Genomic DNA, 16886 nt, shown 5'->3' with positions numbered 1-16886 from the left:
AAGTGGCGTTGTGGCTCAAGTGGTAGAGCGCGCTAGCCTTGAGCTGAAGGACAGCGCCCAGGCCCAGAGTTCATGCCCACAACCGATAAAAAAAAAAATATATAGAAATGGGCCTGGATTCTGTCTGGACAGAGCTCCTCTCATACACTTTTGGCATGAACTGTCTTTCACAAGTGCTTGGATGTGAGCTTGTGACCCTGTAGTACAAAAAAAGAAAAAAACAAGACACTAAAAAAAAAAAATCGATCGTGAATCTTGCATGGCGTCCAGAACTCCCTCTTGGGAAGGAGAAGAAAAATTGTGTCTAGAAAGCACAAACTATCTCAGTGAATCATCCTACTTGGTCATGTGTGGCATAAGCAGAAGACCTAGGGTTCTTCAAGGCAAAGCCATCTCTTCCCTTGGAGCGGCTCCAGCATTTGGAAAGGAATTTCCTGGTGGAGCTTCTACCCCGGTGTAAGTATAGCACTAGGTCCTTGCCATAGGAAGGCAGCATGACAGGCCTGGTCGTGAATGGTAATCAGGTAGAAAACACCGGGGAGGGCACATGCAGAGTTCTGTGGAAGCGCAGAAGGAAGCTGATAGGCTTGCACTGAGTCCTCTACATCCATCTGTTACGAAGTTAATTACCCATGCAGTAGTGATGGGAGATGGCTCCCATGGGAGGGGTTTAGGTCCCAGGGCTCTGCTCCCAGGAGTGGATCCATGATGCTGTACAAAGTCCTGGGGATCTGGTTTTACTTTCTTCTGCCATGTGATGGTTTGCCCTCTTCCTTCTGCCATGTGAGGACCCAGAAAGAAGGCTCTCATTGGGGCTGACATCTTGGCCTTGGCCTTACCAGACTCCAGGATGTGAGAAATCAATGATCTAGTCCATGTACTCCAATTCTAGGCTGGAGATGAGCTGCAGGGCTGACAGCTGATTGAGCAGTGGCTGCAGGTGCAGAGTGTTCCAGGAACAGCCTCATGCACGTAGGAAGGAACCTAGCAAGTCCATGGGGATGCTTTGTGGCTCCGTGTGGTGCATGCAGAAGGAATCAATCCGGGGAAGGGAGGAGAGGTGAGCGGGGCTGCAGCCTCATCACAGAGGGCCTTGTTGACTGTACGAATAACATTTCATCCAGCAGGCCAGCAAACCACAGCCCACGTTTCTGTTATGTTCTTCTGGGTGTACTAGAAAACTATGCTTGTCCCTTGGAGTTAACTGTATTTCTCTTTTTATCTCTTGGCCATTAACCTGAAGGCAGTGTGGAGAGGAGAGAGGGGGAGAGAAGAAAAGAAGGGAGAGCAAGGGAGAACTGGAGGCTGAGCAGAGGTCTCTATAGTGAAGGTGATGGTGGTTGAATATTAATTCAGGTGCAAAGGGAGATAAAGAGGAGCACATGCGTGCACGCAGTCCTGTCAGGACATGTGTAGAAGGGAAGGAGAGGAAAGTTCAGCTCAGTGTGCCAGGAAAAGGTTAGATTTAAGAAAGGCACAAGGTTCGTTTTTGGACATAGCATCTTGTGCATCTCATTGTGGCAATGGGTTAACCTGTATCCATATTTAAACAATTTGTTTTTTCCTTCTGCTCCCCAAGTTATACCAACATCAAATATGGCAAAAACAGGGATTATACCGTGGGGGAGGGACATACAAAGCAACAAAAAAAATCACACAGTACCTTATAAATATGTTAGAAACAATAGCAAGAAAGAAAAAAACCACTTGTGTCCTTATCTTGGGGTTCATTTCCCTTAACATCATCTTATCTGATCTTTTCTGCTTGGGGAGGGGGGAAAATGTAGTTGTGGAGATGGGAGGGAAGGGATGGTAGGGGGAAAACAAAGGAGGAGGCAACAATGCTTGATAAGAAATGTACTCATTGGGCTGGGAAGGTGGCTCAGTGGTAGAGCACTTGCCTTGCATGCTTGAGGCCCTGGGTTCGATTCCTCAGCACTCATAAGCAAAAAAAAAAAAAAAAAAAAAAGCCAGAAGTGGCACTGTGGCTCAAGTGGTAGAGTTACAGAAGGGCTCAGGAACAGAGACGAGGCCCTGAGTTCAAGCCCCAGGACGGGCAAAAAAAAAAAATCCACTCTTACCTATTATTGTGCTGCAGTGCACTCCTGGTAGAATTTTGCTTCAGATCACAGAAAGGGTTTAGTGGCTACAGGAAAAGGGAGTTTTTCATTTAAATTCAGGCCATGCACTTGTAAGCACTCTATACTGGGGCCACACCCCCTTTTTGTGGTTTAATACTAGTTATTATTATTATTTGGATATGATCATGCTTTTGCCCTGGGGTAGCCCTGGACCACGATCTGTCTACTGCTGCCCACCTCATGGCTGAGTGCACAGTTGCACATTGACATATTTAGCTTGTTTTTCTGGTTTTCTTTTCTTTTCTTTTCTTTTTTTTTTCACACATTAGGCAGTGCTCCATCACTGAACTCTGTTGCCAGCCCTGAGCCTACACTCTAGTATCTATGCTATTTTGTTTTTCATCTTAGGAAAATTACTCTTGTTGTGATTCATTTCTTTAAACCTCAAATGTGCCGATGAGACATAGTGGCAGAGATTGGAAATAAAATAGGAAAAGTGGTCCAGAAGTAGTAGTTGTTATTAATAGTTGTAATCTGTGGAGTTGTCCCAAGGGTTTTCATTTTAACACGCACATTATGCAGATCTTGATCAATCACCTCCTGCATTAGGAAAAGAAGATCCCATGGGGCTGGGAAGGTGGCTCAGTGGTAGAGCACTTGCCTTGCATGCATGAGGCCCTGGGTTCGATTCCTCAATACCACATAAGCAAAACAGAAAAAAAGCTGGAAGTGGCACTGTGGCTCAAGTGGTAGAGTGCTAGCCTTGAGCTGAAGAGCTGAGAGACAGCGCCCAGGCCCAGAGTTCAGGCCCCACGACTGGACCAAAAAAAAAAAAGAAAAGAGGATCGCGCCTCATTCTTCCCAAACCAGTCTCACCAGAACACATAAAGTATTCTTCAGGCTCCTTCCCTTGCATATATTCATTCTTAAGCTAATGATGAACAAGACATGATATTATAGCATTTATTGAGACATAATGAATAACCCAATAATCACAAGCCCTTCTCTCTTATTTTCAGATGCGTAGGTTACTTACAATTGTTCCTAGTTAACACAATACATCTTTATACCCACAACTGTCTAGTCAAAACTTAAGAAGTACTTAGTACTTGAAGTACTTAGACTTGAAGATCTGTCTCAAACTTGCAACCAGTATAAGAGATCACCCTCTTCACTTCACCCGAAAGTGAACTGAATCTCAGGAGCAATCTTCACTCTGTCCTTCCTCTACCCATTTCTTTTTAAGAGAAAAACGAAACAAAAAACTCCACTGTTTTCCATGGTAACCAGGGGAAAGACCGAGCCGCCAAGAGGAAAGGAAGGTCTTGTTTGGAATTGTTTCTAGTCTTTGTTCTGAGCTTGGCAAGATTGAAACTTTGGTTTAAGTGCCTCTAGCCTTGCTCACTCATGTTCTTCTCTTTCAGGGTAAGGAGTTCACCCTGGTTTGCTTGGACATTCTGTTTAATTTTGCTCACATTTGAGTAAAAATACCTCCATAGGCTTTTCTATGAAACAATTAAGTTTACAAACTCTGATTTATTTATTCATTTATTTATTGATTGGTTGGTGGGTTGGTTGTGTGGCTTGTAGTCAAGGTCTGGGCACTGTCCCTGAGTTCTTTTTTTACTCAAAGCTAGTGTTCTACTACTTTGAGCCATAGTACCACTTCCAGATTTCTGGTGGTTAATTGGAGATAAGAGTCTCAGAGACTTTTCTGCCTAGGCTGGCTTTGAACCATCATCCTCAGTAGCTAGGATTACAAGGGTGAGCCACTAGTACTTGGCACAAATTCTGATTTTGAGTAACATATTGAAAAGAGTCATAGTAAAACATATTTGTACATAAATTAAGTCTGTTGGCAAATGAATTAGCCTTGTTTAGTTTTCTCATGAAGAGTTAAGAAGGCTCAATTCTTCTTATTTTTTTTTCTGATACTGTGGCATGAGCTCAGGGCCTCGTGTTCCTAGTTGGCTTTTTCTACTCAAGGTTGGTGCTCTACCACTTGAGCCACATCTCCACTTCCAGCCTTTTGGTAGTTAATTGGAGTCTCTGGGATTTATCTGCCCAGGTTAGCATGCAGAGCTCGTGGGATGGATCAGCTGCTGAACTAGTCCTTGAGGGTACTGAAGGGTGCTGATACTGGCTTGGTCAGTCTCTGCTCCTCAGAGGGAGGGCCTGGGAAGCTCTGTATTGGTGGGTGGGTTCCTCTGATGGGTGATTCCTCAGTCATGGGCTTTGTCTCAGCTGTAAGGGAAGCCGGAAAAGCAAGACTTGGTCTTTTTCCAAGTCATGGTTGTAGGTGAGCGCCTATCTTTGGCTCCCTGAGGTGGATAAAAAAAGAATGATAATGAAGTTTGTCTCCCTTTGTGGCCCAGGCTAGCCTGGAACACACTGTGAGGCTCTAGCTGGCTTTGCCCTTGTGAGCTTATGGTTCTTATATTTTAGCTTTCCAAGTGTTGGGATTGCAGTCACATGCTACTTTTCCCAGAGTCGTGACAAGTGTTTGATAGAGCCCTGCGTGTATACATAGATGCGTGTGAGCATCTGACTGGAGACTATTTCAGTAGCACATCTTTCTGATTTTATAGGGGTGGATGATGGAAAAACAGGATACAGAATTGTTTTCATGAGAAATGCTAATACACACACACACACACACACACACACACACACACACACGTCATGAATAGCAATACTTCTTTCAGGCTGCATCTAAGGTTAAAAAAATCGCTTTGCACTGAGCATTGTTGGCTCATGCCTGTAATCCTAGCTACTCAAAAGGTTGTGATCCAAGGATTGTGGTTCAAAGCCAGCCCAGGCAGGAAAGGCCTTGAGACTCTTATCTCCAATTAACCACCTAAAAACTGGAAGTGGAGCTGTGATTCCAAGTGGTAGAGCACTAGCCCTGGGCAAAAGAGCGCAGGGACAGTGCCCAGGCCCTGAGCTCAAGCCCCATAACTGACTTAAAAAAAAAAAAAAGCTGCTTTGCTCTCACTCAGAAATATTCAGTTCATTGCATTCACTTCCTAAATGAGAACCACGTTTAGAGAAACTCTGCCCATGTAATCAAGCTAATGAAGGATTTTCAGTTTGCTTGAGTGACTCAGTTGTGGAGTACACACTTTTTGACTTGTGTTCTGCTGGGAGGCTGAGAAATTATCCCTGCCTTGTTGTACATGAGACACAAGGCAGAAAACAAAATCAGCATGCACTGTGTCATATTTGCATGGAGAAAACATAGAGGAACAGCTGTGACTCTTTCAAATGACTCCATTTGTTTGATAATTGCAGGGTTAAAAATAGTGCCACTACTGGCTATTTCAGGGTGACAGATGGCGTTCTAGATTATGTTCCTTTCCTTGCACCCAAAAAGAACAGAATCCAAGTCTTTTAGAAAATGATGTTATGCGTGTGGGAGAGGGTGTGGGGGAGGAGGGGCAGCCCCACACTTCAGGCTTCTGTTCTGCAGGTAGGGAGGTAGACAGGTTGACTGGTAAAGGAAACAGGGAAGCGAGAAATTCCAGCCTCAATCATGATGGGAAATAAAGGCAATGTCTGTTGCTTAGAAACAGAAATAAAGTTATCCTATGCTACAGTGGAAGAAAGCAGGTCATTTACTTGTGGCTTTTACCTCTTGGCTACCCAATCAGAGCTGAAGGGTGCCCTCTTTTCCCCTTAGGTTCCTGGTTTGCAGGGGGCGGTTTTCCTAATCAGACTTCCTACCATCTTTCCACTCAGCAGACTCCTCTGATTCTCCTAATGCACCAAATCATGCCAGTCATGGAAGTCTGTAGATTTTTCAGGAGCTGGCAATTGCCTCTTTTGTCCTACAAGGAGGCCAGGAGATGTCAGGGTGAGTGGAACATGGTCTTGACCTTTTCTCTGAGTGGAATATGCATTCTTATTTGCCCATCAAGGGAGAATATTGTCTGTCTGTCTGTCTGTCTCACACACATACACACACACTTTGTTACTTGTATCTCTTTCCCACCATCTCTGTCTCCCTCTAACCTTCTTCCCTTCCTCTCCTCCCTCCTCCTCTCCCTCCCCTCCTCCCCTGTCCTTTCTCCTCATGGTTCTCTAGTCAAGTCTAGTCAAGGAGGGCGGCAGAAACACTGATCTTTCATGAAGTATTAGGGCCCCATTTCCTAGTACTAAGGTAAGGCAGTGGTTTGTAACCTTATGTGTATATATGAACCTCTTTGGGAACTTGAACACAATAAATACACCTGAGACTTGCCTTTAGGAATTCTGACTCATCAAATCTGAGCTGTAAGCTGGGTCCTTCCTTGAGGATTTACAACTTTTCTAGGTATTTAGGGCTAAAAACAAACAAACAAACAAAAAAAAGTTCCATTTTCTGCTTACTCAGCATCCACTGGTATTGGAGGCCCAGATCCATCTGGGAACAAAACCCCTGGACATGAGGTTCATGGGCATCTGTATTTCTGTGTGGGGTTGAGTGCATGCCCTGGGAAGCCTTGTGCTGTCCTGGTTATGTGGGTGGGTCCTGTGTGGGAGGATGATGTGGATTTGGTCTCCACTTCGGGCGGGAACATTTTTCCTCTTTGGAGTACTTGGGAGATCCAGACTTGTTGTGGGATAGAAACCATAGATGGAGTTAGGAGGTGGCTAGACAGAAGGAACCAGTAAGCAGAGATCTGAGACTTGGCATTTCCATCCAGGCAGAATGATTAGAACAGAGACCATATCACAAGTATGGTAGGACTGAGAGAGGTCCAGGTATAGAGATTTTATTCAGCTCTCTCCACTGATCTCCAGGAAGCTGAGGAGCATCAAACAGCATAGACAAATGCATTGTAACACACACAGTTGAGAACTTTACAAGGGCAATGACATGCAGTTCCCGCTCACCTTTTCTTCTTATCTTCATGAAAAAGGAAAGTGATGATTATTATTGCAGTGAAAATAAAGGTGATAATAAAAACCTTTGAACACTCTAGGTACAGTGAGGTGATAAATATGGAGTATTTCTCCTAAAAAGCTACAAGCCCAAGGCACTTACTTCCTGGCTCTATTTTGTTCGGTTATATAAGTGTCCATTTGTGGGAACATCAGAGTTGATCCAGAAAAATCTCATTTTAAAGAGAGCTCAATGTGGAGTGATCCCATGCACAAAAGGAAACAGAATTCTTCCTGCAAGATTCTTAAATGTAGGGCTGTGACCAAAGCCTAATAGGTCTGATTTTCAGTTGTTCCTGGCCACAAAATCAATCCCAGTGGCTCCACCATCATGCTTGGAATACTCACAGCTCTCACGGTGGCTCGCCAAATCCGGAGGCTTTGATTTGGGAAAGAAGAAAAGGGAGACATTTCAAGCAGGCTCACACTAAAACCTGGGCTTTGAAAGGGGTTTGAATTTCCGATCCTTTCCCCCAACACTCACCTGCCTCCCTTCAGATTGGCCTGGAATCTAACATAAACTTGTAACTCTCTCTGTTTCTGGCGGATAGGAGGAGAGTCATTAGGAAGGTGCTATGCTGGAAGATGTAAGAACTAATGAGACAAGAGGGTCTTGGAGTGGCAGTCCAGGAGCTGTGTTTGGGGGTTTCTCCACAAGCTGTATCTATGTACCAAACACACTTACTTTATAATGCTTCCTTAGGATGATCAGTCCAGGCTTAGGCCCCTGGACCACCCTTAGTTGTTGTTGCTGTGAGCTACTAACATCTTTCACGGACAGAGATAGGGGGAACCATTTACCACTTTCCTCTATTAGTTTGGTTTTGTGTGTCCATTTCTCCTGGTAGACTATGTGCTTTTACCTATTTGTGTGTGTGTGCACGTGTGTGTGCACATACCTGTGCATGCATGTGCCAATCCTGGGGCTTGATCTCAGTCCCTGGGCTCTGTCCCTTAGCTTTTTACACTCAAGGCTGGCATTCTATCTCTGGAGTCACAGCTCCATTTCTCTTCGTTGGTTAATTGAAAATAAGCATCTCAGGGACTTTTCTGCCCAGACTGGCTTCTAACAGCGATCCTTAGATCTCAGCCTCCTGAGTTGCTAGGATTACAGGTGTGTAGTTGCCAAGAGTTAAGTTGACCTTTCCTTCGAGTCATGTGCCAACGATGCTTGTCACGCTTCTCTTCTGAGCTCCTCGAACATACCAAGAACTTAGGAAATGTCTCTCCTCACTCCTGACCCGGCACTTTGCCTGTTGGTATTCCAGCTCTAATATACAATCTAAAATTTTGTGACCCAAAGGACATTATTCCCAACTCTATTCCCATGGTCCCTTGACCCTTTGTCACCAATAGATGGCACCATCTCCGACATGTTAGTTTTGAGGAGCCTGCTCTTTGACACCCATTCTACCTCTACCCTGGTCCTCCTCAGTACCCTCCCACACCTCTTCTGCATTGTCCACAGCCCCCTTCTTCTCCTTACTTTCCTCTCAATAGCATTTAAGTGACGAAGCATTGCATAAATCCATAATGACCTTCACTGACCTGTAATTCATGATGTAAATGTAGTATTAGTCTTTGGCATTGCTTGGCAATGCTATTGGCCCCTCTTTGTGTATTTATTCTTTTCTCCCTCAGAGTAATAACAAGGTCTTTCCTCATCCCAGCTCCCTAGGCTTGGTTTTCATTCACACTATGCTGATGACATTGCCTCAAAACTTACGGAGAAAATAAAAGTTGCAGGCCAAATACTCATTGTCCAGTGTCAGAACCCACTTATATTTCCATCTGCACTACACTTGTATCTGACATGCCTTTGTTCTTAGCAAAGACTATTTCTACTTGTTCTCTTTGAAGTCTCTCATAACACAGTCAGTGAGCACACTCATTTCTAGCTCAATGATGGTTCACGTTTGTAGGCCTGTTGTAAGGAGAGTAACTAGTGTCTAGGGGTCCTTGGCTCATTCTGCCAACTTCTGTGGGATGATCTGTTTCTAGGCTTGTTAGTCAGATTGTTCCCCTGCTCAGTCCAGCCTTCCTGATCCCTTTGTAGGTGATCACGTACCTAGTTCAACAGTTAGACCTGACACACGGCAGGCAAACCATTTACTATGTTGTGTACATTTTATGATCAGTTTTGTAAAGTTTTACAAAATCTTGTGTGTGTGTGTGTGTGTGTGTGTGTGTGTGTGTGTGTGTGTGTGTGTGTGTGTGTGTGTGTGTGTGTGTGTGTGTGTGTGTGTGTGTGTGTGTGTGTGTGTGTGTGTGTGTGTGTACTGGGGTTTGAATTCAGGACCTGGGAGATATCCCTTTGCTTTTCCCCTCAAGGCTAGTATTCTACCATGTAAACCAGAGCTCCACTTCTAGGGTTTATTTTTTCTTCCCTCCATTCCAGTGACTCCCCCTTCCCTTGTCCTCCCCTTGAACATGTTTCTGCTTCCTGATATTCGTTTTGTTAAAGAGTTGGTTAGTTATTCAGAGAAGTTATACCACTGGACTCCTCCCTAAGCATACCATCCTTTTTGCAGTTGGTGTGTATACCAATTAACCTTGTACGTGCTTTCATGTATGTATTTTAGATCTAACTTTCACATTTTAGAGAAAACATGCTCTGTTTGAATCTCTGAGCTGGATTTATTTCACTTAGCATATTCCACCCTCCCCCTGCCAGCAGCTTTTTACTGATTAGAGATGAGAGTCTCATGGACTTTCCCTAGGTTGGCTGTGACCCCTCCATCTCAGCCTCCTGAGTAGCTATGATGGTAGGTGTGAGCCATTAGCACCCCATGGCCTGGGATTTTTTATTTTTAGTTAATTAATTTATTTTTTTTGGTTGGCCGTGGGGCTTGAACTCTGGGCCTGGGCGCTGTCCCTCAGCTCTTCAGCTCAAGATGAGCGCTCTACCACTTGAGCTACAGCGCCACTTCCTATTTTTAATTTTTTTTAAGACAAGGACTTTCTATGTAGCCTAGGCTAGCCTCTAACTTGCTATCCTCTGGCCTCTGCACCACAATGCTGGGATTCATTCTGGAACATACAACCATGCCCAGCCCATTTCTTCTCTCTCTTATTTCCTCTTTTTCTTTTTTGTTCTGGTCTTGAACTTTAACTCAGGCCCTATGTGCTATCCCCTCTGCTTTTTTGCGCAAAGCTTGTGCTCTACCACTTGAATCACAGCTCTACTTGCAGCTTTTTGGTGATTATTTGGAGAAAAGAATCTTATGGACTTTCCTATTCAGGCTGGTTTTGAATCATGATGCTCAAATCTTAGTCTCCTGAGTAGCTAGGATTACAAATGTGAGCCATCAGTTCCTGGCTCACATTTCCTTTCTTACATGTAGATTCTCAGTTAGTTAAGGAAGGACATTCTGTAGTTACAGAAAGACTCTGTGCTTCAACAAACTTGCATTTAGATATCCTAGAATGGAAAATTAAAAGCTAGGATTAAAGTGACCAAAAGCTTCTCCTTTGGTTGGCACCTAATTAGTTGCTTGCAGGAACCCCTGACCAGTTGAAGGACAAAGTTGAAAAGTTCTCTGTTGGTTATGAATACACTGTTTTTAGATTTGAGAGCAACAAAGTGTGACTACTGTCTTGCTTCCAGAATTAGCAGGAGTAACAGGACAAGATTAATAGGTGGGTTCATTATGTCTAAGCAGTTGATGGGCTGTTTTTTTTTTTTTCTTCACAGAAAATAATTGCTTTGCTGGAGTGCAAAAAGCTTTTGCTCATGCAGTGTCAGGATCTGTTACGGTGATTGGAGATGAAGTCACTCTTTCCACTGCTGGTAGGGCACAAAGTCAATAAATGTGATCGTCGGTGGCTTATAACATTGAAAAGTTTCCAGCAGACTTTGCTCTCTGGAGACCCTCTAAAAACCAGAGGACCACAGGAAGGACAGCCAAATTGTATTCTTTTTGATATAGTGCTATCAGTGGAATATGGGCGTGGTTTCTTCCCTGAAAGACTCGAGGGAAAGAAAAAATCTCTACTGATTGATTTGACTTTCTTTCTTAGGTACTTTCTTAGGAAGTATCAGAATCTTGTTATCTGACTAATCCTGTACAACTTGATGCTTGATAAATGGATACCAATTGGTAGTGGAGAGGGTGGTAGGATCCCAAGGTCTGGAATGAGATACTTGGCTGGACAAACTTGACTAGTTATCTGTTGTGTTATCCTGAGTGAACAATTTTCCTTTCATTTGACTTCAGGTTCACTTATCTATACAATAAGAGAAGAGATACTCCCAGTGGGGGTATTTTTGTGAGGATTAAATTCATCTATGTAAAGTATGTGGCAGATAGTGAAGGGGACAACTAGTCTTTTGTTGTTGTTAGTGCTGGGGCTTGAACCTCAGGACCTGGACACTGTTCTCTTAGCATTTTCCCTCAAGGCTAGTGGAGCCATAGCTCCATTTCTGACTTTTTTTTTTGCTGGTTAATTGGATATAAGTCTCATGAACTCTTCTTCCCAGGCTGATTTTGAACTGTAAGCCTCAGATTTCAGCCTTGAGTGGCTAGGGTTACAGGTGTCAGCTATTAGCAACTGGCTGATTTTGGCCAAAGAGATGTTTCTTTTCCTCCCATCAGCACCAGGGTCCTACAACTTAGCCACTTGTGAGAAAGACTAACCCTATAACAAGTGGAGGAAGAGCAAGAAAGGATGGAATATTGCTGTACCCTGGGTTAGAAGGAACTTGAGCACGTCTGTCCTTCCTCCCACCACCATTAGCTTCAGATATTACAAGATGAGGCAAGTACTTCTGGAGGAAAAGTAAGGAGGCTTGGAGCCTTTGTGGCCTTGGGAATGTGGTTTAGTGTAGGGGTTGGGTAGTGAGGGGATCAGGGTAGGATGGTTTGGAACTGTGATCTTCAAATCTCAGCCTCCTGAGTAGCTGGGATTATAGTCATGAGCCTGGCTGTCAGCAGCATTGTTTTCATGACAAAAAAAAATCCAAACCAAACTTAACCTTTCATAAAAATTAGTTTTTATTTATTTCGAGAAAAAAAAAGAAAGCAACCTAACAATCCTGAGCTCTTTGTCTAAGACATCTTTTTTGTTGAGATCTAGATTCTTATAGGGCCTTGAATTTCAGCAAAACACGAACAGAGGCCCTGGTGGGTAAGAATTGTGTATGTTAGTAAGTGAGGTATACGAGGAGCTTCAGAAGCCTTCCCCCAGCCTCTGGGACTGTGCCCAGCGCGTCCTAGAAGTGGTACTGTGAGTGAACGAGAAGCACTGGCTTCCTGCATGCAGCCGTGGCTACGGAAAGAGGAAAACTGGAGTGCTGGGTGGTTGTTTTTCTCTTTGAGAAAGACCTTTTTTTTAACCCCAGATGGCATGCATATCAGTTTGATTGAATGAATATGAAATAAGCGGTGGGGGGGGGGGGAGTAACTCTTTTAAGTCCTGAGGGCAGAGAGACTTCAGGCACTTTCATGCATGCCAAAGGAGATGACCTTTGCCCCCAACTGGTCTCTTTTGGGGACACTACTTTTCTTATTCTTTTTTCTTTAAATTTTTTTTTCTTAGTTGTGGGGCCTGAACTCTGGGCCTAGGCCCTGTCCCCCAGTTTTTCAGCTCAAGGCTAGCACTTTACCACTTGAGCCACAGTGCCACTTCCGGCTTTTTTCTTTTTTGCTTATGTGGTGCTGAGGAATCAAACTCAGGGCCTCAGGCATGCAAGGCAAGCGCTCAACCACTGAGCCACCTTCCCAGCCCAACTTTTCTTCTTTTACCTTTTTAGAAGTCTACTGATCACTTCCCTCCCCCCCCCTCCCCCCTCCCCTTCATCTGGCTTTTCTTCCTGATGAGAGTTTAAAACCTGAATCCTTTAAGTTACCTATTGCCCTGCCCTCAGAGCCTGCACACATGTGCCGTGCACACAGCCTCCCCCCCCCACTTCCTCCCCTTTGTGGCAAGCAAGTGCATTTTCACCTTTTTTCCCCCCTTGCAAACTTGAGCATCGATTCACATTTCAAGCCAATTGTCTCTTTCTGCTGCTATTGAGAATTTGGCATCTGGGAGCTTCAGAGCCATGAATTACAGCACCCTGTGCACTGCGGTGGAGGAAATGAGCAGCAGCTGAGCTGGAGGCCTGTGGGGTCATGTCCAGGTGTGTCAGTAGCTGCTACTGAGCTGGAGGCAGTGGTACCTGGGACCCATACAGAATTCTACATGATTCTGGAAAGACAAAAACCAGGCAGGTGGTATCGAAAAAAGACAGAACAACTTTATTAGACTAGGGAAATGAGAGGAGAGGAAAGAGACAAGAATGGGGCTGGAAAACATCATAATAGAATGCAATCCCAGGCAAAGAGAGTATGGAAGAAGTCAATTGGGGAAGATTAAAAAAGCACAATGTTTAGAGATGCTCTGAATAGTGAGCATTCTCCTTTCAGTACAAGACAGTCAATTGGTTCTCGCTAACAGTGTTATGTAATTCTGTGTCCATGCTTTGGCACTTATAGGTTCCTTTCATCTATTTTTAAAGTTGTTCTGGAAACTATGAAGAATCCAAGCCAGTTGTCTCTTGCTCCTGCTGTTACGAATGTGACATCTGGGAGCTTGAACACCAATTCCAGCTTACTGTTGTCTCACGCTGGATGATTTGAGCAACAGCAGTTTGAGCTGCTGGGTTGGGCCCCAATGAAAACAAGTGCAACAGACAATGTGTCATCTCCTGTGACCCAGATGGTTGAGGATGAGGCTGACTAGGTGTGGCTGAACTTGGGACACAGTGAAAGTTTTACTTTCTTTTTTTTTTTTTTAATTGTATTTTATTTTATTTGAGAACATACTGTACAGAGGGGCTACAGTTACATGGGCAGGATAATGCATACATTTCTTACCAAGCATTGCAGCCTCCTCCTTTGTTTACCCTTCACTTGAAAGTTTTACTTTCTTGAGTCCCTTCTTTTTTTTTCTTCTTCCCTCTCCCTCTCATCTTGTTTTTCTTTCTGCATCTCTGTCCTGTCTCTTCAAACTTCCAGTGGCTCACGATGAACCCTTTCCTTTCTCTTGCTTTGTCCTCTTTGACTTTCCCTTGGTCTCCAGTCTCTGGCTACCACTTGGTCCCCCTCCAATCTTTCTTTCTGTCTACTCCTCTTTCTAGCCCTGAATTTTTCTCTCTGGTCATATTCACTCTTCACCTCTATCCCCATCCTCTCTCTTTCTCCTTCCTCCTCTTTCTCTCCACTTCTCACCTTCCCCTCACTCTGTTGTTCCACAAGTTGACTTTTTTTTTTTTGATGTTCTTATATGTCCACCTCCCTGCTGCTCCAGACCAAATCTTACTCAGCTTAGATTCCCAGGAGAAAGAATTCTCTTTCACATTAGACTCAGCCAAAAGACACAGGGTTGCTTTTCAGTTGGTGGAGTGGGGGGGTCTGGAGTAGGCTGATGGGTCTTAAGCTGGAGAGATGGTAGTAGCATCCCTTTCTGAACCACATGGAGTGAAGTGCAGAAAAACCACGGTGATAGAGGAGGGGGATATTATAGGCGAAGGAATTGGGTACTGAGCAGGCAAAAACAAAACAAACACGGACTATTCCTATTTCTACTGACCAACCAGGCCACTGGTCACTGGAACAAAGGACAACCAAATGTCAATAGAATACAAAATAAAGTTGTTGTTTGTTTCAGTTTATTACAGTCCAGGGTGGGGAGGGTCCACTTTCATAAGGCTCAATGTGGTAGCTGCGATTTGTGGTTCATTTATCACTTGGTTCTGCCATTCTGAGTCTTTCTCATCCATACTCGTGAATAGAAGGGAAGAGGATAAAACAGGTTGAATGTCCACATGCAAGTGTTGTGCAGAAGTCCTGCTCATGTCTCAGTAGCCCAGCCCTTGCTCCCAAGCTAACTGCAAGGAATGCTGGGAAGTTTGGTGTTCTTACCTTCCCAGGGACAGCATAAGCATGTTTGGGGAGCACACAACAATGTTGCAGCCAGAGTCTGGCTGTTGGGATGAATAAATAGATAGCAAGTTAATGTTTAACATTTATTTTACATCTGTATATAATAAATTACATATAATGTCTATATATGTTTGTATGCATACACATACATACATCTACATCTATGACTTCCATGTTTTCTTTAGATCTTGACCTTTTCTTGAAACCCTGCTTTTTCTGAAACTATTTAAGGACTTAGATGTTACCCTTCGCTTCTTCATTTTCTAGGCATAACCTTGAGCAAATTACCTCTTGTCTACTGTGCAAAGAACTATCATTAATAAGCACCCCAATTTGAAAAGCACTCAAACTACTTCTGGTGGTGGTGGTGGTGACGTTTTCTGTTTCTGGCTGTGATTTTCTGTAGCAGCTCTGTGAAGCTCAGCAAGTTGGTGTACATCTGGGCGTGGGCTGCACGTGAGGCTCCCGTGCTTCACCCACTGGCATCTTACAAGTTCAAACCTAAAGGCAGCCTCAGGCCTCACCTATTCCAACCTCTTCATTTTTACCAGAAGGGGAAATGGAGGCCCAGAGAGTGGATCTGCTAATGCATACAGTGACACCGCTAGTTAGTGTCAGGGCTGGAGCTCCATTCCCATGTCACCCAATCTGATTTTTACTGCCTCCCCCGCCCTCCCCCCTTTAATGCTGTTACCTTTCCCTTCTGCTACTCTTGTTATTTTGACAGATCGAAACTTGGCAGCCAGCAGTGAATGAATGCTGGGTAGGTTTGCTCCCCAGCTTAAAGGCAAGGCCCCCCCCTTTTCAGGAGGTTGCAGGTTCTCTCCCCTGTACCCTTCACCTCTAATGAAGGGGAGAAACTTTCTGTGTCACAGCCATACAGGCTGTCCTATCTATAGACGCCTTCTCTAAGGCTGCAGCTGAATGAGAGGTGATAAAGACATAGGTAATTGCTGTAGAATAATACCGCTACCAAGGAGATGACTGAGCTCCCACACAGAAGGTGAACAGATGGTATATTTATTGAAATTCATATGCTGTGAGATGGAATAATTTAACTGATGGCTGGGCACTCTTATTTCGGGTGCAGAGATGCTGGCAGAAGAGCAAGCGTGCCGCTAGGTGGCGTGACGATCTTGGGTCCTGTGCTTGTCTTCTCAGAGTGGGAATCTGTTAGAATATTGGGCACATGGAAGACTCACTAGTTCATTTCCTCGTAGGGGCTACACATTTTCCTTATAGCGAAGGAGGAAAGTACCATGTGTTGATTTTTAAATATAAACTCATTTTTATAGTTTTATATATATATATTATTTTTTATTGTTAGTTTTTTGCTGGTCCTGGGGCTTAAACTCTGGGCTTGGGCTCTGTCCCTGAGCTTCTGTTGCACAAGGCTAGCCCTCTATCACTTGACCCACAGTGTTACTTCTGGCTTTTTCTAAGTAGTTTATTAGAGAGAAGAATCTCACGGACTTTTCTGCTGGGCTGGCATCAAACCAAGATCCTCAGATCTCAGCCTCCTGAGTAGCTAGAGTTATAGGCATCGAACCACTGGCCCCTGGCTAATTGAAAGTGATTTTAATTATACATCACTAAGGACTTTTGCATGGAGGGAGAAAAAAAAAACAATCAAATAACATGGAATTGAATCAGCAAGGAGATGGGCTGAGAGGCAGTGGCTGGATCAGAAGTAGCTGTGGGCTCCAATACTCTCTGATACCTTTAGTCCACTGGGGTGGTCTCATGGCATTTCGTCCCTTCGGGCTGCCCTTCTGCTCATTCTTGCCCACTGCCTGCGTGCATGCAGGATGGCAGAAACAACATAGGTTCATAGATGATATGGTTCATAACATTATGCAGGAAGCATAAGGAATCTATTGTGAACTTGTGACAGGATGGAGAATAAGACAGAAAATGTGGGTCCATAGCAGGTTAGCTCCAGACGGCTTCATAGCCT

General features: G+C 44.2%; 1 protein-coding gene across 3 annotated transcripts in view; it reads left to right on the top strand.

Moving 5' to 3' along the window:
- The window catches only part of Syt16 (synaptotagmin 16), a 224587-nt gene that overhangs the window by 17716 nt on the left and 189985 nt on the right, over nucleotides 1-16886 (top strand). For 2 of the 3 annotated variants that reach the window (XM_070032147.1, XM_070032165.1), the window contains exon 2: nucleotides 10699-10794. The exons of the other annotated variant lie outside the window; for it this stretch is intronic. In XM_070032147.1, the coding sequence (XP_069888248.1) occupies nucleotides 10699-10794 (96 nt within the window). The remainder of the gene's footprint in view (nucleotides 1-10698; nucleotides 10795-16886) is intronic. 3 annotated transcript variants of the gene reach the window in all.

Source organism: Dipodomys merriami, unplaced genomic scaffold (assembly GCF_024711535.1).
Source record: "Dipodomys merriami isolate MVZ:Mamm:240054 unplaced genomic scaffold, mDipMer1.0.p SCAF_1, whole genome shotgun sequence".
Classification (NCBI taxonomy): Eukaryota; Metazoa; Chordata; class Mammalia; order Rodentia; family Heteromyidae; genus Dipodomys; species Dipodomys merriami.
The sequence above is the reverse complement of the archived record's forward strand: the minus strand, read 5'-3'. Positions and strand labels throughout refer to the sequence as shown.